The sequence below is a fragment of the Raphanus sativus genome, chromosome 4, assembly GCF_000801105.2.
Source record: "Raphanus sativus cultivar WK10039 chromosome 4, ASM80110v3, whole genome shotgun sequence".
NCBI lineage: Eukaryota > Viridiplantae > Streptophyta > Magnoliopsida > Brassicales > Brassicaceae > Raphanus > Raphanus sativus.
The window spans coordinates 16923795-16948520 of record NC_079514.1 but is presented as its reverse complement, the minus strand read 5'-3'; the positions used below and the strand labels follow the sequence as shown (position 1 = coordinate 16948520).

The 24726-nt window shown below is 34.5% G+C and overlaps 3 protein-coding genes across 3 annotated transcripts; 2 read left to right on the top strand and 1 right to left on the bottom strand.

Moving 5' to 3' along the window:
* The first annotated feature begins 1291 nt into the window (after positions 1–1291).
* Positions 1292–2901, top strand: LOC108849420 (uncharacterized). Its single transcript, XM_018622972.2, has 8 exons — positions 1292–1490; positions 1758–1798; positions 1882–1959; positions 2047–2133; positions 2241–2275; positions 2356–2441; positions 2520–2585; positions 2685–2901. The coding sequence occupies exons 1-8, from the start codon at positions 1424–1426 to the stop codon at positions 2717–2719; spliced, it is 495 nt and encodes a 164-aa protein (XP_018478474.1). The 5' UTR covers positions 1292–1423; the 3' UTR covers positions 2720–2901.
* A 367-nt stretch (positions 2902–3268) lies between these two features.
* LOC108831553 (senescence-specific cysteine protease SAG12-like) lies at positions 3269–5251 on the bottom strand. Its single transcript, XM_018605084.2, has 3 exons — positions 4792–5251; positions 4158–4418; positions 3269–3906 (listed from the first exon to the last, which is right to left on the bottom strand). The coding sequence occupies exons 1-3, from the start codon at positions 5231–5233 to the stop codon at positions 3581–3583; spliced, it is 1029 nt and encodes a 342-aa protein (XP_018460586.1). The 5' UTR covers positions 5234–5251; the 3' UTR covers positions 3269–3580.
* A 17388-nt stretch (positions 5252–22639) lies between these two features.
* Positions 22640–23932, top strand: LOC108852893 (pollen-specific protein-like At4g18596). The gene is made up of 2 exons (XM_018626370.2): positions 22640–22943; positions 23334–23932. The coding sequence occupies exons 1-2, from the start codon at positions 22766–22768 to the stop codon at positions 23678–23680; spliced, it is 525 nt and encodes a 174-aa protein (XP_018481872.2). The 5' UTR covers positions 22640–22765; the 3' UTR covers positions 23681–23932.
* Positions 23933–24726: the final 794 nt, after the last annotated feature.

The following is a 24726-nucleotide window of genomic DNA, read 5'->3' as shown; positions in this document are numbered from 1 at the left end:
GATCTGATAGGCTGGCACTACACTGATGATGGTATTTACACAGCTAAATCTGGCTATTGGGTAGCTACTCATCTACCAGAGCACAACTTTGTGAATCCGACTTTTGGAAACCAACTTCTCAAGCAGAGAGTGTGGAAAACAAAGATGCCATCAAAGTTACAACATTTCTTGTGGAGAATGCTTTCTCGCAGTTTGGCTACTGGTAATAATTTGAAAAGAAGACATATTACTCAAGATGCTACTTGTCAGAGATGTTGCCTCGAGGATGAAACAGAGAAACATCTATTCTTTCAATGTACTTATGCAAAGCAAGTTTGGAGAGCTTCTGGTATTGCAAATACAACTATAGACAATCCTCAGGCGTCTTTTGAAGATAAAATTGAAGCATGTTTGTTAGTCAGTTCATCGGCAAGATTACAACATTACAAAGATTTGCCAATATGGATCCTACGGAGGATTTGGAAGAGTCGAAATAGACTCATCTTTCAACAAAAACTTTCCCATTGGAAAACGTGTCTTGCGTATGCTAAGAGTGATGCAAAGGAATGGACAGATGTTGGTTTATTAGTTTCTCATGGAAGAAGATCAGCACAAGGAAGTGGTTCTGATATAAATAAAAACTGGAAACGACCTCCAGGGGTGTTATAAAATGTAATGTTGATGCGTTTTTTATAAATTCAGAAACTCCAAGTTCTTCTGGATGGGTTATAAGGGATGATAAAGGTATATACAGGGGAGCATCACAGGCAGTGGGTCACAAAGTTGTATGTGCGCTAGATGGAGAACTCCAAGCTATCTTAATGGCAATTCAACATCTCTGGTTGAAAGGCTATAGACGTATTATGGTGGAAAGTGATAGTAAAAAAGCTATTGATATCTTAACAGACAAGACACTGTATTTCTTGGGCTATAATTGGATCAGAGACATCAAATGGTGGAGTAGAAGATTTGAAGATGTTAAGTTTTCTTGGGTCTCAAGGGATACAAACAAAGCTGCAGATAAACTTGCAAAAGTTAATCTTCCTAGTAGTGGTTTTATTTTTCATAATTATGTACCACAGACGATTACAAATCTTCTTCATGAAGATTATGTTAACTCTTCTATATGATTAATAAGAATGAAGTTATAAAAAAAAAAACAAACATGACCTTTAACACAAACGACATCGCTTAGCAGTTAACACCAGAGGACCTAAATGACCGTTCGATCTGATAGTTTCACACGGATTCCTAAGTACACCGCGATACAGAGGAACAAATCGCAATTACAGAATCCCCCAAAAAGCCACCTTTAGGGTTTTCGTCTTCAAACCAATTCTTGATTCGCTTTCGAATCGATTCGTCACGAATCCAATCCCCTGCTTTCCTTTTCTTGTTATTCTCCAGTTTTCGATCTCAATCTCTTTCTCGAGAGAAACAAACGATGGGAAGAGGCAAGTTCAAGGGGAAACCTACGGGCCAGCGTCGATTCTCAAGTGCAGCTGATATACGTAAAGATATCTTTTTTCTCAAATTTGCAGTTTCTGATTGGTTCTTGCTCTTACCTATTGCCCTGTCTTGTCTCGACTAAGCTCTTTCGAAGCTGCAAATATCTTATAAGATCTGGTTTTTACCGTTAGTTTAGCTTTTAAAGCTGGATGTCTTGATTGATTGATAACTTGACTGTCTTGTTGCTTGTTTGAGAGAAATCATGTGTAAAGTCTGTGTCTTTGGTTCTCTTTTGGTCTTAGTGTGTGATGGTTTTGTGTGTTGTGTAGTTGCTGGCACTTCCGCGGCACGTCCTCGGTCATTCAAGCAGGTACTTTGGTGGTATTCTTCTTACATGCTTGTTGACTTTTTTGTGTGTGGTGAATGAATTGGCCTTTTTGATGAAATTATCAGAAAGAAGCTGAATACGAAGAAGATGTTGAAGAGGAGTCTGAAGAGGAATCTGAAGAGGAATCCGAAGATGAATCTGATGTGAGTGAAAACCCTTTGAATCTTATCTGACCTCCTTCATCTAATTCTCATCACTGCTTGGTATACTAATAATAATAATAATATCAGGTGAAGAAGAAAGGACATGAAGCTCTGATTGAAGTTGATAACCCTAACAGAGCCAAACCAAAGACTTTAAAAGCTAGAGACCTTGATGTGAGCTATCTGTTGATATGCATATTTTAGATACATCAAATATTTTTGTGTATTAATAACTTTGTGTTTTTTTCTTTTTCTTTTCTTTCTCTGTTTCTCATTATTAGGCTAGTAAAACCACTGAACTCTCAAGGCGTGAAAGGTTTGTTTTCTGATTTCTTTCATTCAAGATTTCTTATTTAAGGAGCTTCTTGCAGTTCCATCTTATATGGTGTTTTGCAGGGAGGAGCTAGAGAAGCAGCGAGCTCATGAGCGATACATGAAGTTGCAGGAGCAAGGCAAAACCGAACAATCAAGAAAGGATTTGGGTAAAACAACTATGAATCTCTTCTTCTCTCTCCCTTGTCTCTTTCTATGTTACCAAATGTGTTTGTGTGTGTGTACAGATCGTCTCGCTCTGATTCGCCAACAGAGAGAAGAAGCTGCCAAGAAGCGAGAAGAGGAAAAAGCAGGTAATAAACCTCTCGCAATACTTTTTTTTTCTTTTTGGTTTCAAGAAACAAAACTATTTCCTGTTGTTTCTGATTTTTCAATGTATCTGTTTATTGTAGCGAGAGACGCCAAGAAAGTAGATGCTCGCAAATGAGAGAGTTTTCACCCTAAAAAATAACGTACCTGAAAAAAAAGAAGAATACTCATCGAGTTTTACTTTGTTCCTTTTTCGATTGGTAAACAGATCATAAAACATTTGCCTAATACTCAGTACCGTGGGGATTCCATCTTTAATACATTTGAAGTTAATAATCTCGGTCTTTCTTTGTTATTAAAGTCCTTTGGTTTTATTTGCAAGAAAAGCAAAAGTTAAGCCAAAACTTGCTCTAGTTTGATAATAAGGGTTTCCATTAAATTTTAACGAAAAGATTATGAATTCTAGGGATGTAAAGGCAATTCGAAGCAGCGCGGCTGTATTACATAGGATTGTTCCTCTGTTTTGAGGCATCTGGTTTGGAGTCGTTCGTACGTTAGCTGTAGGGGAAGAAGCCCTTTAACACAGCTTCCTCTGCTGAGTTTTGTTTCTCGAGTTCACTAAAGCTTCTGAGGGTATTGGTGTCATACAGAGTCCCTGGAACAGGACAGTTATTCCTATTTCCATGACTAGTACTCTCGGTCGATGACGGTTCATCATCTGATGGAGGCAATGAGTCTAAAAGAAGAGTCAATTGGTTTTGAGACTTGTGGATGCATGAGAACATGGTGCGCAAAGTAACCTGCAGTTTCCAATCCAAGAAACAAGATACTGAAGTTTATGATAAGAGAATCTGATTTCATTATGATCGAAAACCCCATATGAGTTATATAATGAAGTTCTCAACTTTATTCAAAGTTATCATATCTTTTGCATCACATAGACTTACCATTTCACATATTACGTACATGCAACATATTCTTAAATGATGACCATACACACATTCATTTTAAAGCTTAACCGGATATTGAACCGGTTTTTTCACATCGTTGGGTAAGAAGCATTCATGGCAAGACCACACTCTCCGTGGTTAGGCTTGACATCTTTTTTGATCCTCATGTATCCACGTTCTCCCCATTTTGGTCCCCATGAGTTCTTGAGGATCCAGTACTTTAATCCGTTGCTAGATCGGCCGTATCCAACCAAAGTTACTCCATGATCAAGATTAGTTGTGCACTCTCCGCTGAACACACCGGACTTATAGAATTGGAAACCAATATCCCCTCCCGCTACTGCGATACTAACCGGTTGGTGTGCCACTGCCTTCATTAGGGCTTTCTCATCGTTAGGCGGGACATCCTCAAAACCTATGATATGTGTACAAGAGATTGAATTTCAAAGCATGAGCACTAGTATCTTCTTCATTTCAAAAATCAGAGCGATGAGAACTAGTATTTAGACATTTGCTTGTTTCGATTGGTTTGTTTAGTTTTGTTCATTAACAACAACCGTATCATTTTGATTTGTAATTAGTTTTTGTTTAATCGGCCAAAATTTTCGGGTTACTATAATATGAATCTTTTTCTACGACTTTTATGAGGGAATTATTAAAGGAAACCTTTGATAGAAGTTACAATCTGTTTAGTTTTCTTGATCTTGCAAGTGCCATCTTTTTTTTTATAAGGATAATTTGATTCAGAGGTTAAGCCGCCCATAGTCATTGTGAAGTTAAACGCTGAATCCATCAAACCGCCCATGCAGCCATAATCGTTTGTGTCGCAGTCGACAAGCTCTTGTTCAGACAAAGAAATGAGTTTCCCGTTCTTTATCTGTGCTGCTCCTTCTATAGCCGCAACCGCTGAAAACGCCCAACAAGATCCTACGCAAAACATTCACTGGAATCTTACATAACTGGAATCTTACAGTTCCTTTTAGAATTCTCGGTTTTAATCAGTTTTGGTTTTGGAGCAGAAACTACTACAATATTCAAAAAAAAATTCTATCAAAACTTAATATAAATAAATATATTTTCATTTTGTATACAGTATAACTATAAACAGGGACTTGCAATTAATTTTGATCGGCTTAGTTACAGTACTTTAAATTGGTCTTTTTGGGGTTATATTCTGTATAAATTAAGAGATCAAATCGTTCGGGATAAGGAAACCAAATTGTTCTATTATCTCGGTTCAAAATTTAGCTTGGTTTAGTTTATCTATATGGAAATAAATAAAGGTATGGAATTATATTACCGCATGTGTGTTGATTCTTGATAGGAGTCACAGCTCCTTTCTTCCTCCAATCAATAGAAGTCGGCAAATCGTCACAAGAAACGTTTTGGTACCTAAACGACGTTCCAGTTCGACTAGACAACACCGAGTTTCCTTTGTAACCAGTGTACATAGAACGGAATTCTTCGTTGGTTAGATCAGCAAACTGGTTCACCGCGAGTTTAAACGTTAGTCCGGATTGTACGTCATTTAACCGTTCAATGAGTTCCACGTTGCGTTTGAACACAACGTAGCGGTTGTGTTTCTCTTTCGCATCTGCGTAAACACGGCCGTGTTCGGTCATCCACTCGGCATGTCTCGTTTGCATGGTGACTTCATCGAGTGGACGAGAAAGAGTGATCGATAAACTGAATGATGAAACTAGAGAGACAATGAGAAAGATTTGGATATGTGGTAAAGCCATTTGTTTTAGAAAAGTTGAAGGATATTGATACTAATTTGATTACTCCAAAAGGTTTTGGAAGTGGGGTTTTATAGTGAAAAAGTTTGATGTTATTGGTAATGTACCCATGAAGTGATTAGGACAAAGTATTTCAAGTTCACACGTAATGATCATCTTATACATCCATATATACATAACCAGATCGATCATGCATGGATGTTAAGTTTATTTATGGTTGTTAAGTATATTTTCTACATCAAAGATCAAACTGAGATAAACTCATTCTCTTCACTTTCAGTTTGGCTGCATTTTTCGTTACAGCTGCGTTTTAAGTTTGTAAGCAAATACATTTAATAAGTAGAAAGTTGAACTTATTAGACTTTAATCTCTCCAGGCTTATGATATTCGAACTTTGAAATCGAAACTGGTTTTTGTTTTGGACAAATTTATATATTTATTTGAAACTGAAAAACGTATTTGTTTGAAACTAACAATTTTCTTCTACTCAGCGTATGTATGAAAAAAACGTAATTCATTTGGTTTTCACATATTAAATATACCGTTGATGCATCAAAAGTATTAATCTCATCAAAACATGGAATCTTCTTTTGTCTTTTAATTAATTAATTAATTTAATTTAAATTCAAGAATAACATTTCCTTTATTCATAAGAGAACCATATCCGCGCAAGTTCAAAGCTTAAAACAAAGGGAGAAAAAAAGATTCAAAAGAATTAATTAATTTCGAATCGTAGTCACTCACAACAAAAGTGAACTTCATTACACTAAGTATTTGTAGATAAATCTTAAATCATTTGCCAAAAAGTTTCCTGTTCAATGATGTTTCCACCAATTTCATCTATTCGAATTTCTATGAACTTTTCTACTTTGTCTATAAAATACAATATAATTGGTAATAAGTTTTAGCTAGGGACAATAGAAGTAAAATGAATAAACGGAGCTAATTAACAAGGATGCTTACGGAATGTCATTTTGGACATAACTCCATATTATAATTGGGCAAAGTGAAAACAATGTCTAAACGACTAAATAAAAAAGATACATATGTAGAAATATCATTAATAATAAAAAGATACATATGTAGATAAATTAAAAATTGTTTTACTGAGTAATATAATTATTTTCAGAGAAATTAACCATCATCAAAACTGATTCGAAACCCTTTTTTTATATATCAGAAACCCTTTTTATGTATTCGAAACCTTGACATACAAGAAATTATTTAAATTGTTGTTTTCGAAATAGAAATGAACTAAACTTAACTGTTTTGATGTCATGAAATGTATCACACTAACTCACAACAGGTAAGTTTGAACAACATGGCAGCATAAAACAATTATTTAATAAATCAATTAATTTAATTTCTGATAAAGATTAGAAGTCAAACTGTGACGGCAACAAAAATAGTATAAGTAAACATCCATAAACTATAGTTTTGGGCTGAACACCTTCCACTGAATCATATTGGAGATATATTGAGTAGGTCTTTCTGACCAACTGTTACGGATTGTTAAAATCCAATTATAAATTGAAGTCCATAAAATTATGAAGCCCAAACTGAAATATATTATATAAATTATATTGTGATAAGAATTAAATGATTTAGATAGATATCATAAAATTTAGATAAGTTTGATTTTTCATTGAAATATGTCTAAATCTTGTATATATACAATTCTTTTATACTACCATGAAAAACAAAAAAAAATATTTATAATTTTTTTTTTAAAAGAAGGATTAAACCCGGATCACTATTGAAACCAGACCTAACCTCAGTAGGAATCGCAAGCCTGCGAATGGACTCCTTATCAATTTGGACTCTTTCTCAAAAATATTTATAGTTTTATACTATCCATTTCTACATATTACTAACAACAATGAAATCAGAGATCAGTGAATAATTTGGACTGTTAGCCCTGGGCTCATGTAGAAGTAGGCATCTAGACATGTGGTGTAAAGATATTCCACAGGAGGAAAGACAAGCCACCAAACACACCCTTTTAGAGGTGCGATCATACGTACACATATGTGGAAGAGAATAGTATTGTCAAGGGCGACATCACCATATATTTTTGTGTTGCACCCTTTTAGTTTTACTTTTGTTTGGCTGTAATTAATTTTTAAAATAAAATGGTGGTAAAATGTAAATCTGACTGTTTTTGGTTAAATTCTTATAGTTAAATATTATTTGGTCAGATGAACATGGGATCATGTTTTCTTTTTGCTAAATTGTAAATGTTATTCATGGAATAAAAACTTGGTTTACAATGAAATTCAAACCAGAATATATTAAAAACAATTTTTTTCTAGTCTGTAAAAAAGTTTTCTAAAAAGTCTCTAGAAAAACAGTAAATTAGTCCTAGTCTAATGAAGAACCTGGAACTAATATTTAACAAAAATAGACGACAACTATAGTTCCCATATATAACATTTCTCCATTTCAGTGGACCAGTCAATCAATGTAAAACCAAAAAACAAAGATAATATGCAAATTTCAACACACCAATCTTTTCTAAACAAATTAATTCTTATTAGGAATCGTTTAAACAATCTTAACAGGCTTGTTTGACAAGATTTTCGTGACTACACACAACCGTGTATCATGATTGATCAATCCCTAATCTATTAAAACGTGAGAATCCAACCTAAAGTACTATTCTTACAATTATCTTGTTGTCACTCTCTTAATTTAATATCCTTTTGTCTATGTATGTCACTCAGAAAGCGCAACCTCTTTCTTAGGTTACCATCTCCTTATATACCACACCGTATGAAGATTCTTCATAATCTTCTTTCCATATCTTTCTCCAATCACCATAAGCGTTTAGATCACGATCTCGTTTCCTCCAAATCACTAAACCAGCCATCACATCAATTGATACTCTAAACCGAACCCCTCTTGAATCGGCTTCAACATCACTTCAATTCTTGACTCAACAATCTCCATATTTTTGTCTTCACAAGTCATCTCATTTCCTGAACCTGCATAAAACACTCAAGAGTCGACAAGAAACCACAACAACAGCCAGATTCATCATCAGTTAAAGACCAATCATGTCAAACACCCACATGCTCTCAAAATTGAACACATCAGTATTCGTACCAACGTCATGCGCAAGACACAAAACACAAGCATTGTTTTAAAAAAAAAACAGAAAACACAATGAAATGCATGCATGACTATGATGTCTCCTCCCCTTGAATGAGAGACTTGACAGACAAAAACTTATTCTCCAATGGTGTCATCTTCAAATGTGTCTTGATTGATGCATTCAGGCTTCCCCACAACCTGATCATCATCAAACATGTGACTAATATCCTTTTGATACTCCATAATCCGATGGATGAAGTTTGGAAAACAGACATCCGAATCCTCAGTTAAATCACTACCAATGCGACATATCTGAGACACTACGAGTTCACCAAAGTTAACTTGCTTCCTCATGACCAGAGAACTCATTAATTTGAGATACAGTTGAACAATAGAATCCTCTTCATCTCACGGTTCCAGTTTGATCTGCAGACTTCATAGACATGATGATACACCAAACACATATTTGTGACGAAGAAATCACTCCATTGATTGCGAAGTCCTCTTGTGAGAATCGAGACAGATTGATCCAGTTCTGCGTGTTTACAGTCCTCGGAATCTACAGCATCTGGTGTGTTGAAGATCTGATTTACTATGGTTGTGGTAAACTGAAAATCATCATTTCTGACTCGAACCGTTGAATTCAGCTCCCCAAGATTTGAGAGAATCTCTTTGACCAGAATGGGTGAAAAGGGTGAAGCAGTCGTCACTGTTGTTCTCCAACCAACACTATCGATGAGCTTCAACACTGGATGTAACACATGAACATCGACTGGAATAATTATTTGAGAACGAAACTCTCTAAGGCATATATTCATGTATTTTGCGAACGCTTTATCAGAGATGAACCAATTTAAATCCATAGTATTTTTTCTTTGATGATAGACATATTCGTGAAATCACTTATCTTAAAAACAAGATCAGTAAGACAAAAAGGTGGAGCACATATATTTTCCACTCTAGGATTAGACACTCAAAAAGAGATACACTTGGAGACATATTCAAGATACTTCAACAAAACTCATGTTTAAACTAGTTATCCATTTCACCGATTATGTTCATACCTCCAATTCTTAGATGTATTTCACACAAAACATAACTATTTAGAACATATAACCCCACTCAACTTTTATGTTCAGCCCCTATATAAGACGAAACAACCATAATAATGAATATTTTCCCCTAACCTCGTTAACTCTCACCACCTCATAGTCAAACAAGAACATTTGCAACTTAACGATACAGCTTTTACAGCTGAGATGCAATCGTATCTATCCAATGCAACACTTCTTTCCCTTAGGATTCAGTCTCAATCACCATCAATACATTTTCTTAACGAAGAATTCATGTTATCGAAAGAGTTACCTTATTGTCTTAGAGCGATCCAAGCACGTGACTTGTAACAAGTTTTCTTTAGTACTGCTTTTCTCAGCCAAGATGCATACATACCACATAACACTCATTTTTTATTTGTTTGCTCTAAGATTTCAACAAACCTCTTCTTAACAATCTATAACCTTACCCATTTCAAATTGAGCATTTAACTTTTATTGGGTATTACAAGGTATAGTGAATTTCTTTTCGCAAGTTTTGGCTCAACTCATTTCAATCATTGATCAAACTCATACACAAATTGTTGTAACAGCCTGGTCCGACATGAATGTTTATCTTCCTGAGACTGATTTTGGCATTTTTCATCTAATTTTCCTAAGATATGTTGATACTCTTCACTAGGATTGCATGCCCTTATTTGACTTGAGGGATTTATCATTTATAGAGAAAATCATGTTGGTTACAATATATTGCCTTTGAGAGAACGTATCCCAAGAGCCTCTCGTACATACAAGAGACTGTTGAGATCCATGGGTTTCTTAAACACATCAAACAACTGATTTTCCAAGGTCTTATGTCTAAAGATAGCAAGTTTTTCTTCCAAAAGATTGAACACAAACTAGTGCTTGACATTGATGACAATGATATGTCTAGACTTAACATAAGTTTTCCTAATATTCACAAAGCGAACAAGTTTGGTATCATTACAAGCAAACCTTCTTGAATTAGTAATGTTACTGTAGCAGTTGATCATGTGTCACATCCAAAAGATCTGAATACATCGCATTCCAAGAGTAAAATACTCTTGTATTGTTATTAAAGAAGTGTCCTAACTATCACCGATATACAATTCTTGTAACTTGGTCCAACATTTATCTCGCATCACTACAAAACACACATTCTTATCAGTAAGCTTATGAAAGTTACATACAAATTTTTCCAAATGTACTTAATCACTTGCTTTACTCCATGGAGATAATACAGATTGGACACTAGCTTTGTATCTTCACATAGACTCAAATCAACGTAACACTCTTGTTGATTTGCTGTGAGGTAAACAAGGCTTATCACCAACGATTTGTTGCAAAGAACTACCCCATTCACGCTGTTCTTCAAGCTTATCAGTTTGCTCGACTTAATATCAAACTGTCGAATCAACCGCCTAGCCTCCAGCTCTTTTTAGGGCACTTTTCTTGTGATCCAAGGAAGTACATCAGCTCTCTCGTAATGCTCAAATGATACTCATGTTTCCAAAGAGATGGACAGTTGGCTACACTCAAGTTACAGGTGTCTCCACTTTGTGTAACTCGTGATTTACCATGTTCGTATGTTCGTTCATCACAACACTGCATACAATTCAGATACGATTGCGACTTCCAAATCCTTGACTTGGAAAGTTCCATAACTTTTTCATCGATGACAGTTTGCCACTGAGCACTGATCTGACCAGCAGTTAGTTGGCTGATTGGTTCGATTATTTCTGTTTTCCTCCACATGTAGCAGTTACTTCCAGTCCAAATTTTGGAGAGTATGACATTTCATTCCTCATCCACAGCTCTACATTTGGTTTTGGTGGACATCACCATCAGACACTCGTCACACAGCTGACTTACGCTAATGATATTGAACTTTAATCTCTCTACCAGATAGAAATTTATGAGAGATGGTTGCTCTGAGTGAGCAACTGACCCGACTCCTTAAATTTTTCCTTTCTTCCCATCTCTAAACATTACTCTCTTATCAGTTGTCTAAGCCAATTTTGTAAGAATGCTACCATCTCCTGTCATGTACCGCGAACACCCACTGTCGAAGTACCATGCTCCTGCCATGTCTTGCTCATTAGCAGCAAGTGCAATCTCCAGAATTTCTTTTATCTCATCATCATCATCATCATCATCCTCATCAATGATAACATGATTGCAGTGTCTATGATTCAGACACTTGAGCCTAGTTGGATTACAAGTCTGTATTTGTTATATAGACTCTTCCAGCCAATTTTCTTTCTATGAAGCACTTGCCAGCTTTTTAGGCTTGATGAATCTTCCGAATAAATATATAGCAGTATGCTTTCTTATGTCCTATTTTTCCACAAGCAAAACATCATCATCGTTTAGAAGTGCATGGAGTCAACATGTTTATTGGGTTTTCAGCTTTGGTTTCGGTTCCTTGTTTCTCTTGTGTTGCTACTGTTGCATGCATTTGTCCTGTCGTGACCATATTTTCCTTAGGATTCTTTGGTCCAGAACATTCATCATTGTTTGTTATGGTAACACGCTTTTGCAGTGGTTTCTTTCCATGTACAAACATAGTAGACGCTGACTCCTTTCCATTGTATCCTAATCTTCAGTTAACTTTGGGGGGTTTTGCGATAGCCAGGAGTTGATTGAGATCTTTGGTTCTTCTGCTTATAATAAGAATCTTTTTGTGGTTTTCCGTCAAATCATGTTCTATCCCTCGAGCTTTGGCGTATCGGTGAATTCTTCCCACATCTTAGCCACACGATCTTTCAACTCAAGATTCTTTTGCTTCTTATCAACCAACTCTTATTATATGTCCTTTATACTTCTCACAACATTTTCCGGATTCAGATGCCTTGTCATCCTTTTTGTCCGAGCTGCTTGAATCCATAGTCAGGATGTTAACCTGAGCCTTCAGCATAATTGTATCCTTAATTTACTGAATCTTCTCATGACTAAGTTTCACGTATTAGTCGTACAACTCACGATATTACTTCTTGACATCTATCTCATCCCCATCATCGTCATCAGATGTATCAGAGTCCGAAGCTAAATTTTCAGTACCTACCAATGCCACGAAGTTTAGTAGAAGATCCTTGTTATCATCCTCAGATTCTGTATCGATGAAGCACAACAATGACTTCTCTCCATTCTTCTTCTCAAGATTTGTACATTCGTTCTTAATATGTCCAACTTCTTTGCATTCGGCACATTTCATCTATTTCCTCTTGTACAAGGGGGTATTCACGGTAAAGATGACCATACCCTTCACATTCATGACATTTTACGTCCTTCTTCCAATTTGTTTATCCTCATACGTTCTTGAGCTGCTCTGATTTCCAACTCTATTGAACCGACTTAAGCTCCTTCACACTCATTTGTCGAGTCGTTTCACCATATTGTTGAAATTCTTCGCCATCAAATTGACATTAGCTTCCAATTTTTTACTCTCTCATCCTCAGAGTTAGAAGTGAAGACAATGACTTTCACTGGATGTGGCTGATATTCAGTTCTTTCTAGCTTAAATGACATAAGCAGACCGACCAATTTGTCAAACTTGGTTTCATCAGAATTTATGGTAGCTTTGATGACAGTCTTGTAAGCCTCGAAATGTTTGGGTAGACACCTAATAAGTTTCTTGACGAACTTCTTTTCTGAATACTTCTCACCCAACACTGCCACTTCTTTTTCGTTCGTGTTCAGATTGCTTATGAAGCTCCTTAGAGGTTCATCTTTCTCCATCCTCAGATTCTCCCATTTCCTTTCAAGATGATCAAGACGAGTCCTCTTGACATTTGTATCACCTTGGAAATAGTTGACTAGTGTATCCCAAGTAGCCTTTGCACATTCACATCCTTGGATAATCTTGAGTTGATTAATGTAAACAGCAGAAAAAATGTTGAGATAACCTTGGAGTTGAATTTTGATGCATTCTTTTGCTCAGTTGTCCGTTGACCCAACGGCTTCGGCATTTCATTCCTTTTTTTTGTCATACATGGTAAGCTCAGACCACCCATTCATGACAACATCCCATGTTTTTGCATAAATACTCTGAATAATATGCCTAATTTTAACTTTCCAATGTCCAAAGTTGGACACATCAATGATTGGTTTTTGCACATCAATTAGCTTCTTCATATGATCCATGTTCTTCCCAAAATCTCAACATGTAGACGAAGTCTGATATCAAAGAGGTTGACTACTCTGATACCAAATGTAAAACCAAGAACAAAGATAATATGCAAGTTTCAACACACCAATCTTTTCTCGACAATTACTTCTTATTAGGAATCATTTAAACAATCTTAACAGACTTATTTAATTAGATTTCTGTGACTACACACAACTATGTATCACGACTGATCAATCCCAGTCTATCAAAACGTGAGAATCCAAACCTAAGGTGCTACCCTTACATTTCTCTCGTTGGCACTCTCTTAACTTAAAACCCTTTTGGCTAGGTATCTCTCACTCATAAATCACAACATCTTTCTTAAGTTACCACCTCCTTATATACCATGGCGTGTGAAGATTCTTCATAATCTTCTTTCAATACCTTTCTCCAATCATCATAACCGTGTAGATCACAATCTCATATCCTCTAAATCACTGAACCAACCATCACGTCAATTGAGACTCTAAATTGAACTCATCTTGAACCGGCTTCAACATCACTTCAACTCTTGACTCAACAATCAAGAGTAAAACTCATATAGGTTGCTTGAAAATTCAGTGGAACACTCTCCCGAAAATTGTTCCCTTAGGCATCGATGGAGGCGGCATGTTAACGGCTCTGGAGCTCTTTATCAGGCGTACAAGAGCTAGCTCGGCTGAAGACAAATCAAAAGTTCCTGACATGACCCCGATGACGTTGAAGCAAACTCAGGTCAAGCGCAATCGGTAAATAGCTCCCTAAACCGGGCCACGCAACACAAACGTATGGCGGCGACATCAAGGGAACTCGAGGCAATTTCGTCAGATTTAAGAGATAGGGATTGAAGAAAATGAGGAGACATAAGTCACCTCAAAACCATGCAGATCGATAGGGTATCGACGACTATTTTCCTAGCAGAAGACATGGTGCAGTGGGTCGTCCTCAAAACCCTAGTGTCCGATGTCAAGAAGCAAGGAGATGAGCCATCTAAGCACCACCGTTGAGTTCATGGCAGTCATCAATTGAACTATAACGAAGGTCCTCCGAGCTATGGGTCTATACCCACAGAGCGGAGAAGCTCACAGAAACCTTGGGCCAAGCTGAACCAAGTCACACAGGTACAAGACATAGCCGAGGGAAAAAGTAAGATGCAAAGACACGAGTCCATCCTCGACGGAAGAGGCAAGATCAGGTCTGACCTAGATCTGCTCCGATAGACTGGTAGAAGCTGAATCGAAGGCTCATTAGGCTCACCAACAGATCTACTCTTCTTAGGTGCTCTAGAGAGCACATACACATGTGTCTATGGTTAGATTCGATACAACGAAAATCTAGAAAAACCAACAAGAAAGAGAGGATAGAGAAACAAAATATAAAGGGAAAGGCTAAGCGGAATATAGGAACAAATAGTGAGGCGACCAGAGGTAGGGAACCCCCATTCACCGGAAGAGAGAGAACACTGGCAGCAGTGCCAGGGTTTGAGTGGTGGTGATGATAGGCTCTCTCGAGAAAAAAATATCTTTCTCTCTCTTGTTGTTTGCCTTGGGATCATGTTTTAGCCTCGATAAAAATTTAAATCAGACTATTTGTTAGTATTGTGTATCTGTATCTCGAGATTAGTTGAGTCATGAGAACCAAACACCATCTCTTATAAAAGTTGCATTTTGAGATTATATTTTTGTTTTTAAACAAAACTGTTCGAGAGAAAACAAAATGCATCTTACCATATTTTATGTAGTACCTTTTATTTTATGTTTTGAGAAAGAGTTTTTTTATATATATAGACTAGTGGTTTTCCGGCGCTACGCGTTCGTATGTTTTATTCTAATAAATTTATAAATTATTTTGTGATCTTAACAAATTTACAATTTATTTTATGGTCTTAGTAATAAAAATATGTTTAAAATATAAAGATGAAAATATGTTGAAAGAAAATGATATTTTTTGATCTATTTGATAGTGGTTAGCGACTTTAGTATATCACTTTGTCTTGAAGTTGCTTATTTTTGTATGTGTAATGTCTTTTTGTGAGTTGTATTTGTTTTTTTGTTTTTATGTGTAAGAAAAAATATTTTGTTATGTAACTGTGTGTATATATGGCTTATTTTGGGTAAGAGGATTTGTATTTCATGGACGTTGGTCTATTTGTGATAATTGATTGTTAACATGTGAGGTTAAAATGCCAAATGGTTTTTGTGTATTTAGGACATTTGTGTGGGAGTTTGAAATTGTATTTAAATGCTCATCTTCTGTGATTCTGTAATGGCTTTATAGAAAAGGTTATTGATTGGAAGATATTTTTGTGCTTGTCAAAGAATGTGAAATTCTCGGCAGTTTCTGACTTTTTCTATGGCGAAATAACAAAGTTGTAATTTATTGTATTGTTATAAACAGAACTTGTAATTCGGCATTCCTTCGCCACATGTGTAAAAGTTTGTGAGGCGTTTTGGATATGTCCTCATTTCACTTTTACGTTTTTTTCTGTGTTAAGAGGGGACATTTGAGTATTGTAACTATGTCACCGCAAAAATTGAAGAGAATTCTATAATTAGAGGTGGTATCAAAAGCAAAGAACAATAGTTGTAGCACCGAATCCTGTTCTCATTCTCTCTAAATGACAGCATGTCTTTATTTTCCTTTATGTAGTAAGTAGGCGGAGGTTTCTTTGTCCTTAGATTGGTTACGAATTGGGCTGCCGATGGACGATTATGTTGCCTTCATAGTTTTTTTTTTGGTAAAAACTGCCTTCATAGTAGGCTGCTATTCCTAAGCATGCATTTAATATGTGGGTTGCTAATCTTGACAGGCTTCCCACTAGATCAAGACTCCTATCGTCGGGAATGAACATCAACCCACTTTGCCCATTCTGCTCCAAGGAAGTGGAGACTAGAGATCATCTCCTACTTGCGTGTGAATATAGTAGGGATGTTTGGTTTTTTGTTTTTCAGAGATGCGGAGCACCACGTACACCTATCGTTTCTTGGACAGAGCTGCTAAGCTGGATTCGAAATGCGGCCCCTGGCCCTTACTCTATCCTGCGTCGAATGGCGGTTCAAGCAACAATATATCATCTCTGGAAGCAAAGGAACAATCTAATTCATAACCAAATCTCACTGCCCTCTCAAGTGGTCTTCCAAGGCCTAGAAAGGGAAGTGAGAAATGGTATTTCAGCAAGAAGACACTTGAAAAAGTTCTCGTCTTTGATGGTCTTATGGTTAAGATAAAGCTCTTGTAGTGACATCTAAATCATCCCTTTTGGTTCATTCTGTTTTTTTCTCGTCTTTTGCCGGGATGTTCCAACCATTAAGGTTCTGCTTTTTGTAAAAACCTTTTAATCATCAATTGATATTTACAAGTTAGCAAAAAAAAAACTGCCTTCATAGTTGCTTAGGATTGTTTGCTAAGCCGGTGTTAATACCATAATAAGTTGAACGTTGTACTTTTTAGGATTGATTAATATGTGGACCTCTTTTTGTTTTTGAGGTTTGAATACTTTCCTTTCCAAGTAATGCTATTTAAGTTTTAGAAAAATAGTTCTATAGTAATAGTTATATAATATAAAAGGTATCTGTAAGTATACTATTTGCATAACTGATATAAAATATATTTATATATATTTTACTTTAGAATAGAAAAAGTTAATACATATTTTTATATCATTTGATAATATAAACTTTCACAAGGCTTCTTACTTTATTTTTATATACATACACATTGATTTTTTCTATGCACACTTAGAGAAAATCTCAAAGTCAAATTTACGGATTATGTTACTTATGTGATATTTGAAAGATAGAATGGCTAAAATATGCGTTGAATTTTCATATCATAAAATGATTACTCTTAACTTTTGTCAGTCGATGAATATAAATGGTATCTAATGAATAACAATGTTATAAGTTAGTCTAAATTAAATTATATGTAATCATGTGATTAGTGGAGCAAGCAACTTCAATCCTGTAAAAGTTATATCGTCAGCGAATCTACTCCACTCCCATATAAAGACTGATAAAGAATATGTTCTGTCTAAACATATCTTACTGGAGTTAAATTGATTCTACACCCGGAAGTCTGGGATTCAAACCCCAGAAAATATCAAATTATCCAGATTATAAAAAAATATGTTACAAGAGATCTTCAGCTTGGTGCATGGCGTACCATCGAACATGGATCTTATAGGATGGTTCAGAGTGATGCAGTCAGGCGTGTATTCTTAAAGGATGGTAGAATTGTCGGCTGTAAAATTATCTTTGTAATATTCTTATCGTTGTAATAGCATAATTAATCGATAATAATCGATCCAGACGTTAAAAACAAACATATCTTACTATATCTATACTATTAAAGCAGAATCCCTCATAAGATTTTGCCCCTAGGTTTTTAAGTTATTTACAAAGAAATGTCATTGCCTTATTTAAATTTTTATTAATTATTCAAGCCTAAAAATTGTTCAACCAATGATATTCTTCCTTTTCTATAACATTCCGAAATTTTATGCTATATTAAATGTCTTCGAATGTAACGAATTAAGAGAAAACTAAGGCATTGAGTAGGTATTCTTCTTTGAATTATCACTATCTTTACTAAAATCCAATAGCCAATTTAATAATGTCCCATGAATAATATTTTCTTTTCTTTTTATTATTATTTTTTTTCTTTTCAATATGCAAATGGTCTTTAATACCAAATACTCCACTTAAGTGGGTCAAGTTTACAAAAATATTAGATAAATATTTGTGTCCAATTTTATATCCGATTTAGATTTTCCAAAAAAAATATATTTTCTCAAAATAAACATGTTTAAAATAGATATTGGCAATCCAAAACATAAAAATCAATTATTAAATAATATTTTTTCAACTACCTATTAAACGATGTTAAAAACACATTATAAAAAATGAAGTAAACATCTATACTATTAAAAATAGTTAATATATATAGGTATATTAATCTATTTCAGATACATTCGGGTACCCGAAATAGTTCTGTTCGGATCGGGTTCGGTTTTGGTTCTTTAAATACCAAAAATTTAAATCCGTTCGGATATCTAATCAATTTCGGTTCGGATTTTGTACTACTTTTTGGATTGAGTTCCGTTCGGTTCTTCGGGTTTGGATTTTTTGCCCAGCCCTAACATTAACTAACTAAATATTTTTATTATTCTAGAAAATATTTGATATGTACTTAGGGAGAATTCATTTTGAAATGACTACTCTTCGCATTGTTATTAGAACCAAGCAAAAAACCAAAATTAAGGGTGGATATTCAAGTACTCATTCGGGTTTGATCCAAGTATTCGGATTTTAAATTTTCAGAAATAAAAATTTCAACCTCATTCGGGTATTTATAAATTTTTGTTTGGATTTGATTCGGATCTTTGTGGTTTCGGATAATCCGTTTAAATTATTTAAAGAAATAAAAATTCATAAATACTTAAAATTTCCAAAATCTAAAAAATAAAAATAAAATAAAATATTACATATAAGTTTTAGTACCCATTCAGATTTGATCCGGGTCTATTCGAGTTTTGGACTTTTCGGGGTTAAAATTTTCAGCCTCATTCGAGTATTTATAATTTTGGCTCGGGTTCGCTTCAGATCTTTGCGGGTTCTGATAACCTGTTTATATTATTTAAAATTTTTAAAATTTATATATACTTTAAGTTTCTCAAAATCTAAAAATAAAATAGAATAATTACATATAAGTTTGAATAATGTATGCCAAAATACATAAAAGTAACATATAAATTGGTTTGGTATGGATATTTAGATAGAGAATCAATAGAATATTTCAAGTATTTTTGGTGTTTTGAGTATTGTTTAACTATTTTAAACATTTACTTTTAAACAAATTTAAAATATCATATATATTTTGGATATTCTTTATATATTAAATCTAAAAATAATTAATATATTGAAGATATAAATCTATTTCGATACACTCGGGTACCCGAAATACTTCAGTTTGAATCGAATTCGATTCAGTTCTCTATATACAATTTTTTTGAACCCATTGGAATACTTAACCAATTTTTTGTTCGAACTAATTTTTGGATTAGATTCGGTTTGGTTCTTCGGATTCAAGTTTTTTATGCAGCACTAACCAAAATAGTCAAACTGAAACTAAATCAAAATTGATAGATAACCAAATGGTTCATATATCTTTGATCAAAAAACCAAAATTTAAACCAAAACTAAACAAAAAACAACAAAATAGAATTAAACCAAAAATACTTCTGCGCTTTTAAAGCGCGGATCAAAATCTAGTGTATTCAATAAAATATATGATACAATCAGTTCCCATTTAGAAAACAAAGAAACTGTTACTCTAAATAGTGTTTCATTTTTTGAATAAATTCCCATGTTCATTTTTGTAAAGTAAAAGAGAGCACTGAAGAGTTTATAAAATGAAAAGTTTAATGGGAAAAAGAAGAGAGCACTGAAGAGTTTATAAAATGTAAAAAAAGGTAGAAGCCGGAGAACCCACTACATCACACGTAAATCAACTTTAATAAAAGCTGATTACCATATCAGTCTGAAGTAAACAACAGAGTAGTTAAGAATAGCATAGACGAAATAGGTGCGAGGTGTTATGTAACGCCAGTGGGCTGCTTTTGTATGCATAGTTCATGTATTCCCCTTCCTTCTTCATTCTACAATACAACGAATCACACACAGCGCACCCATCAGTATATATTATGTTTTGACTTTCCATATAAGATGGTAAATTCTATTGGATTCCACCTATCCTGAAGTGAGACGAATAGGCTCTGTTTCTCTGCAGTAACTAACACTTTACAACTGTGTACTTGGGGAAGTTTGAATATTTTTTTTTGTGGTTGTATCCTATTGTTAAAAAAGGGTTTACTTTTCTCAAGAGGACCACGTAACTGCTTAATTCTTATTGATATATGTACTTTGATCTAGAAGTTGAGAAGGAAGGGTAATTTAAAGGGTTTACTTTTTTCAAAAGGACCACGTAGCTGCTTAATTCTTATTGATATATGTACTTTGATCTAGAAGTTGAGAAGGAAGGGTAATTTGAGATATAACTATAAATCAAGAGTGCAAAAAAAAAACTATGGATACCTGAGAACACCGCGTTGGAGTCATCACATCCAATGCAGCATTTGCAGTTTTTTGGAGCACTTGGAACAGGCTATATATCACCAGTCATTGTCCGTTTGAATACTGGTCAGTTTTCCGGTCTGGTGGAACTCATTTGACTGTGTTAAAATGTTAGCATTGGAAAACAATTTTAAATACTTCTAGGATATAAACTGAGAGAGTTTGGAGCTAAACTTGAGGTTGAGAGGCTATCACATATTTGTTCAATTCAACATCTGTTAGAGGCTACATCACAGGGAAAACCAACAAACAGAGTACATTGATCCCAGCGTACGGTTTTCTTTCTGATAATAATGATTGAAAAGTAGAAACTGATAAATTTCACAGAGTCGAATATCTTATTTATAGGTCGAGATTCGTAACCCTTGAAGAAGGAGAGCGTTTATTGAATGAGACGAAGTCGGAATAGTGGGTTGGTGGTGTTAACGGCTATGTAAATAACTCTGATTGAATGCAAACAACGGTTACACTTCCATTGAACATAAAGCGACTCGATGCCGTGGAGTCCGTACCAAAGAGAAGAAGATGATGTGAGGTTATCCATAAATCCTTCTTGGGCTTTCTTTGATATCTTTCGGACCCATCGTTAAGACCAACTAAATAGCCAATTAATAATCAGGCGAACATAAACTTTTAGAAACTCGTGTTTAGGCATGCCACGTGTCACTGTTTGCCCCATGATCTAATGATGATATGGCTTCATGAGGGAGCCAGTGAAGTCTACTTTATTATATAAGATAAAATAAGAAGATTGAAGACCTATGGGCCATAATATAGTACATTTTTGAAGATACTTTTTATCTTGTTAATTATTAATTAAACATAAATATTAGAAAAGTAAAGACACATCTAGCGATTTCTCCTATGTTAGTTTTTGGAGTTTACTGTCTTGGGTTTTCTGCTTTCTTAGTGCATACGTGTTATTATAAGTTGTTATCAGCTATGTGTAGGGCTGAGCATTTTATTCGCTAAATTTGATTTGAGACGTTATTCGTTTCGATTTGATCCAAAAATTCAGGATATCCGTAAGTTTTTGAAGTAAAGCAAATACTAAAAATTAGTATCTTTTAAAATCGAAGCAAATCACAAATATTAAAATTTTAGAAAGCGGATATCTGCTCCGATCCGGCATTATATATATACATGTATATCTTGATTTATTTAAAGTTTTAAATGTATAAAATTATATAATTATTATTCTAACATATGATTTGACAAATTCTATTCACATTATTACTTATATAAAAGTATTACATAACATAAGAGAATTTTTTTGACAATTATAATTTTTTCTTAAGTTTTGTGTTATTATAATTGCTAACTGAGTTTAATTTTTTTACAAAATATGTATATTCACTATTTCTTTTAATTTTATGTATATATCATAAGAAATACTTTACAAAAACTATTGTATCAAAAATTTTAAGATTATTTGTATTAATCAAAACAAATGAAATATCCGTAAAAATTCATAAATATCCGCAAATATATATTTATTTTCTGGATGTCCGTTTTTTGCATATTCAGAATTTTCTGAATAAAATAAAATCGAAAAAATTATCGTAACATACGAGTCAAATCACAAATACTTTCAAAAACTCGGATATTTGATATGTGTCTAGGCCTAACTATTTTGTTTAAACAAAATTATTCAATATCAACTGGTCTGTAAAAGTATTCAAGTATCATAAAAGGAATCTTACTTCCAATAAATGAATTAAACAATATTAGAAATAGTTTGTATGCTATTCTTTTATAAATAGACGAGAAAAAGAGAGAAAAAGGTGGTATAAAAAATAGAAATCACTGCTATATTTAAGCTTTTTAATACACTTAACATTCTTATATTCAAAACCTATTGAACTAATTTTAAATTAACAAACAAACGACTTACTTTTCGTTTTGGTCTAAAAATAACAATCGGGTTTCTAATATAAAATAAACTCGGTGCTCCACGAGAATAGTTGTCCTCTTCTCAAACATAACTCGACTTATCGTTTTTGAAATTAAACTATTATAAAGAGAAATCAAAAAGAAGAGAAGACCACCAAACAAACACACAAAAACAAAGAAAATAATTATTTAAACAAAAATGGCTTCCAAAGCAATCTTCTTCTCTCTCTTTATTGTCTCTACCGTGTGTTTGTCCTCTCTCGCCAGTTTTGCTGCCGCAGATGCTGACGATTCTGACATTTTCCAGATTCAGGGATCAGTTTACTGTGACACTTGCCGTGTCCAATTCGTTACCCGTCTCAGCAAATTCCTCGAAGGTAAATTAAATTTATTATGATGTCTGAATATTACTCAAAAAATGTGTGAATATATTGGAGCATCTAATAAAAAAAGCACATCAAATATACGTTTCATAAAAACATTGCATATTTGCGGACCGAAATAGTTTGAGACGAGTATGTGTTTGCGCACTCTATCTTGCATGTTATAAGAATGCATGCAACGTCTTAGTTTTTTTTTTTTTCGGTAAAACAACGTCTTAGTTCTTACAATAATATATCGGTTTCTGAATCCGAATGACTTGATGCAATTTACCAATATTTTTAGTACGTAGCCCGACCACAATTTAAAACTAAATCAATCTCATATTCTGTTCAAAAAACTAAGTTGTAGTTAATTTGCTTTAACATTTTTTCGTGTTTGTGAAGGTGCGAAAGTGAAGTTGGAGTGCAGAAGCAGAACAAACGGAACCCTAACGTTGACCAAAGAAGCCGTTACCGACAAATCAGGAAGTTACAAGATGGAAGTAACCGGTGACCACGAAGAAGAAGTTTGCGAGCTCGTGTTGGTCCAATCACCAGACAGTGGTTGCAGTGATGTCAGCAAAGATGATTACTTACGTAACGCCGCTAAGATCAGTTTAACGGCGAATGACGGAATCGTCTCTCATGAGACACGTATCGTTAACCCACTCGGTTTCATGGTTAAGACGCCATCAGCTGATTGTCCTGCTGCTTTCAAGGAACTCGGTATCGTCCCTGACGTCACTTTCTAAGCAAATAACCAAAATATATGACGTCGCCAGAAAAAAAAAAAAAAATATATATATATATATATATATATATATATATATATATATGACGTGAGAGATTTTTATTTTGTATTTGCATCATCTTTAAGGGGTTTTTGCCAAGTTTATCGATTATTTATTATTATGGATTAATATCATCCTGATTTGTTCATTTCGTTTTTTTTTGTTTAATTTGAATGGTACATTCTTGTTCTATAGAAAAAAGGATGTGGCTAATTTTGGTCATATATATTATTACGGTATTAATTACTGTAAGTCTACAAATCACTAGACTGCGTGTAATTGTTGATCTGAAACCTAATTAAGATTTAAATATGATATCCAATTAGAAAAGAATGATTAGTTAGATTTTGGTTAACTTGTACAACCAATGGTATATCTTCTGACACGATAAATAAACAAAACTTAGGTTTACCCTTTAATAATGAACCTTTAAATTCACCACACATTTTACCACCAAAAAAAAAGAATGATGACAGTTTTAATGACGTTGACGCCACTAACAAAACCCTAAATCTTAAATTCTAAACCCTAAATTCTAGACCCAAACTCTATACCCTAAATCCTAAACTCAAACTATAGACCCTAAACCCTCTTCCCCACTGCCTCTGCTTTCAAGTGAAAACGACCTCTCAGGTGATCAGAACATCCTTCTGTTTCAAACACTCCATAGGATTTATCATGCTTATGGAACCAGGTATCATTCACCAAAAAACGATCCAATTTTTTACATATAAGCCCCTCCTCACGCTTGTTGCACCAAGTAAATTGCGTTCCTTGACATCCAAGATCTGTAAGTCTACAATGCTGAACAATACACTCGAATTCCTGCATCCCCATACTGCTGAGACCCGAGTCTTGACGTCTTGAGTGTTCTTCCCCTTCAAGAACTTCATTAAAGTTTTCCATAATTATCCACCACTTTCCTCTGAACATTGTTGAGTCTTGATGTACCTAGAAAAGTTCTCGTTGATTTTTGGCAACCCATCCTGAATATGACAAATGGTATC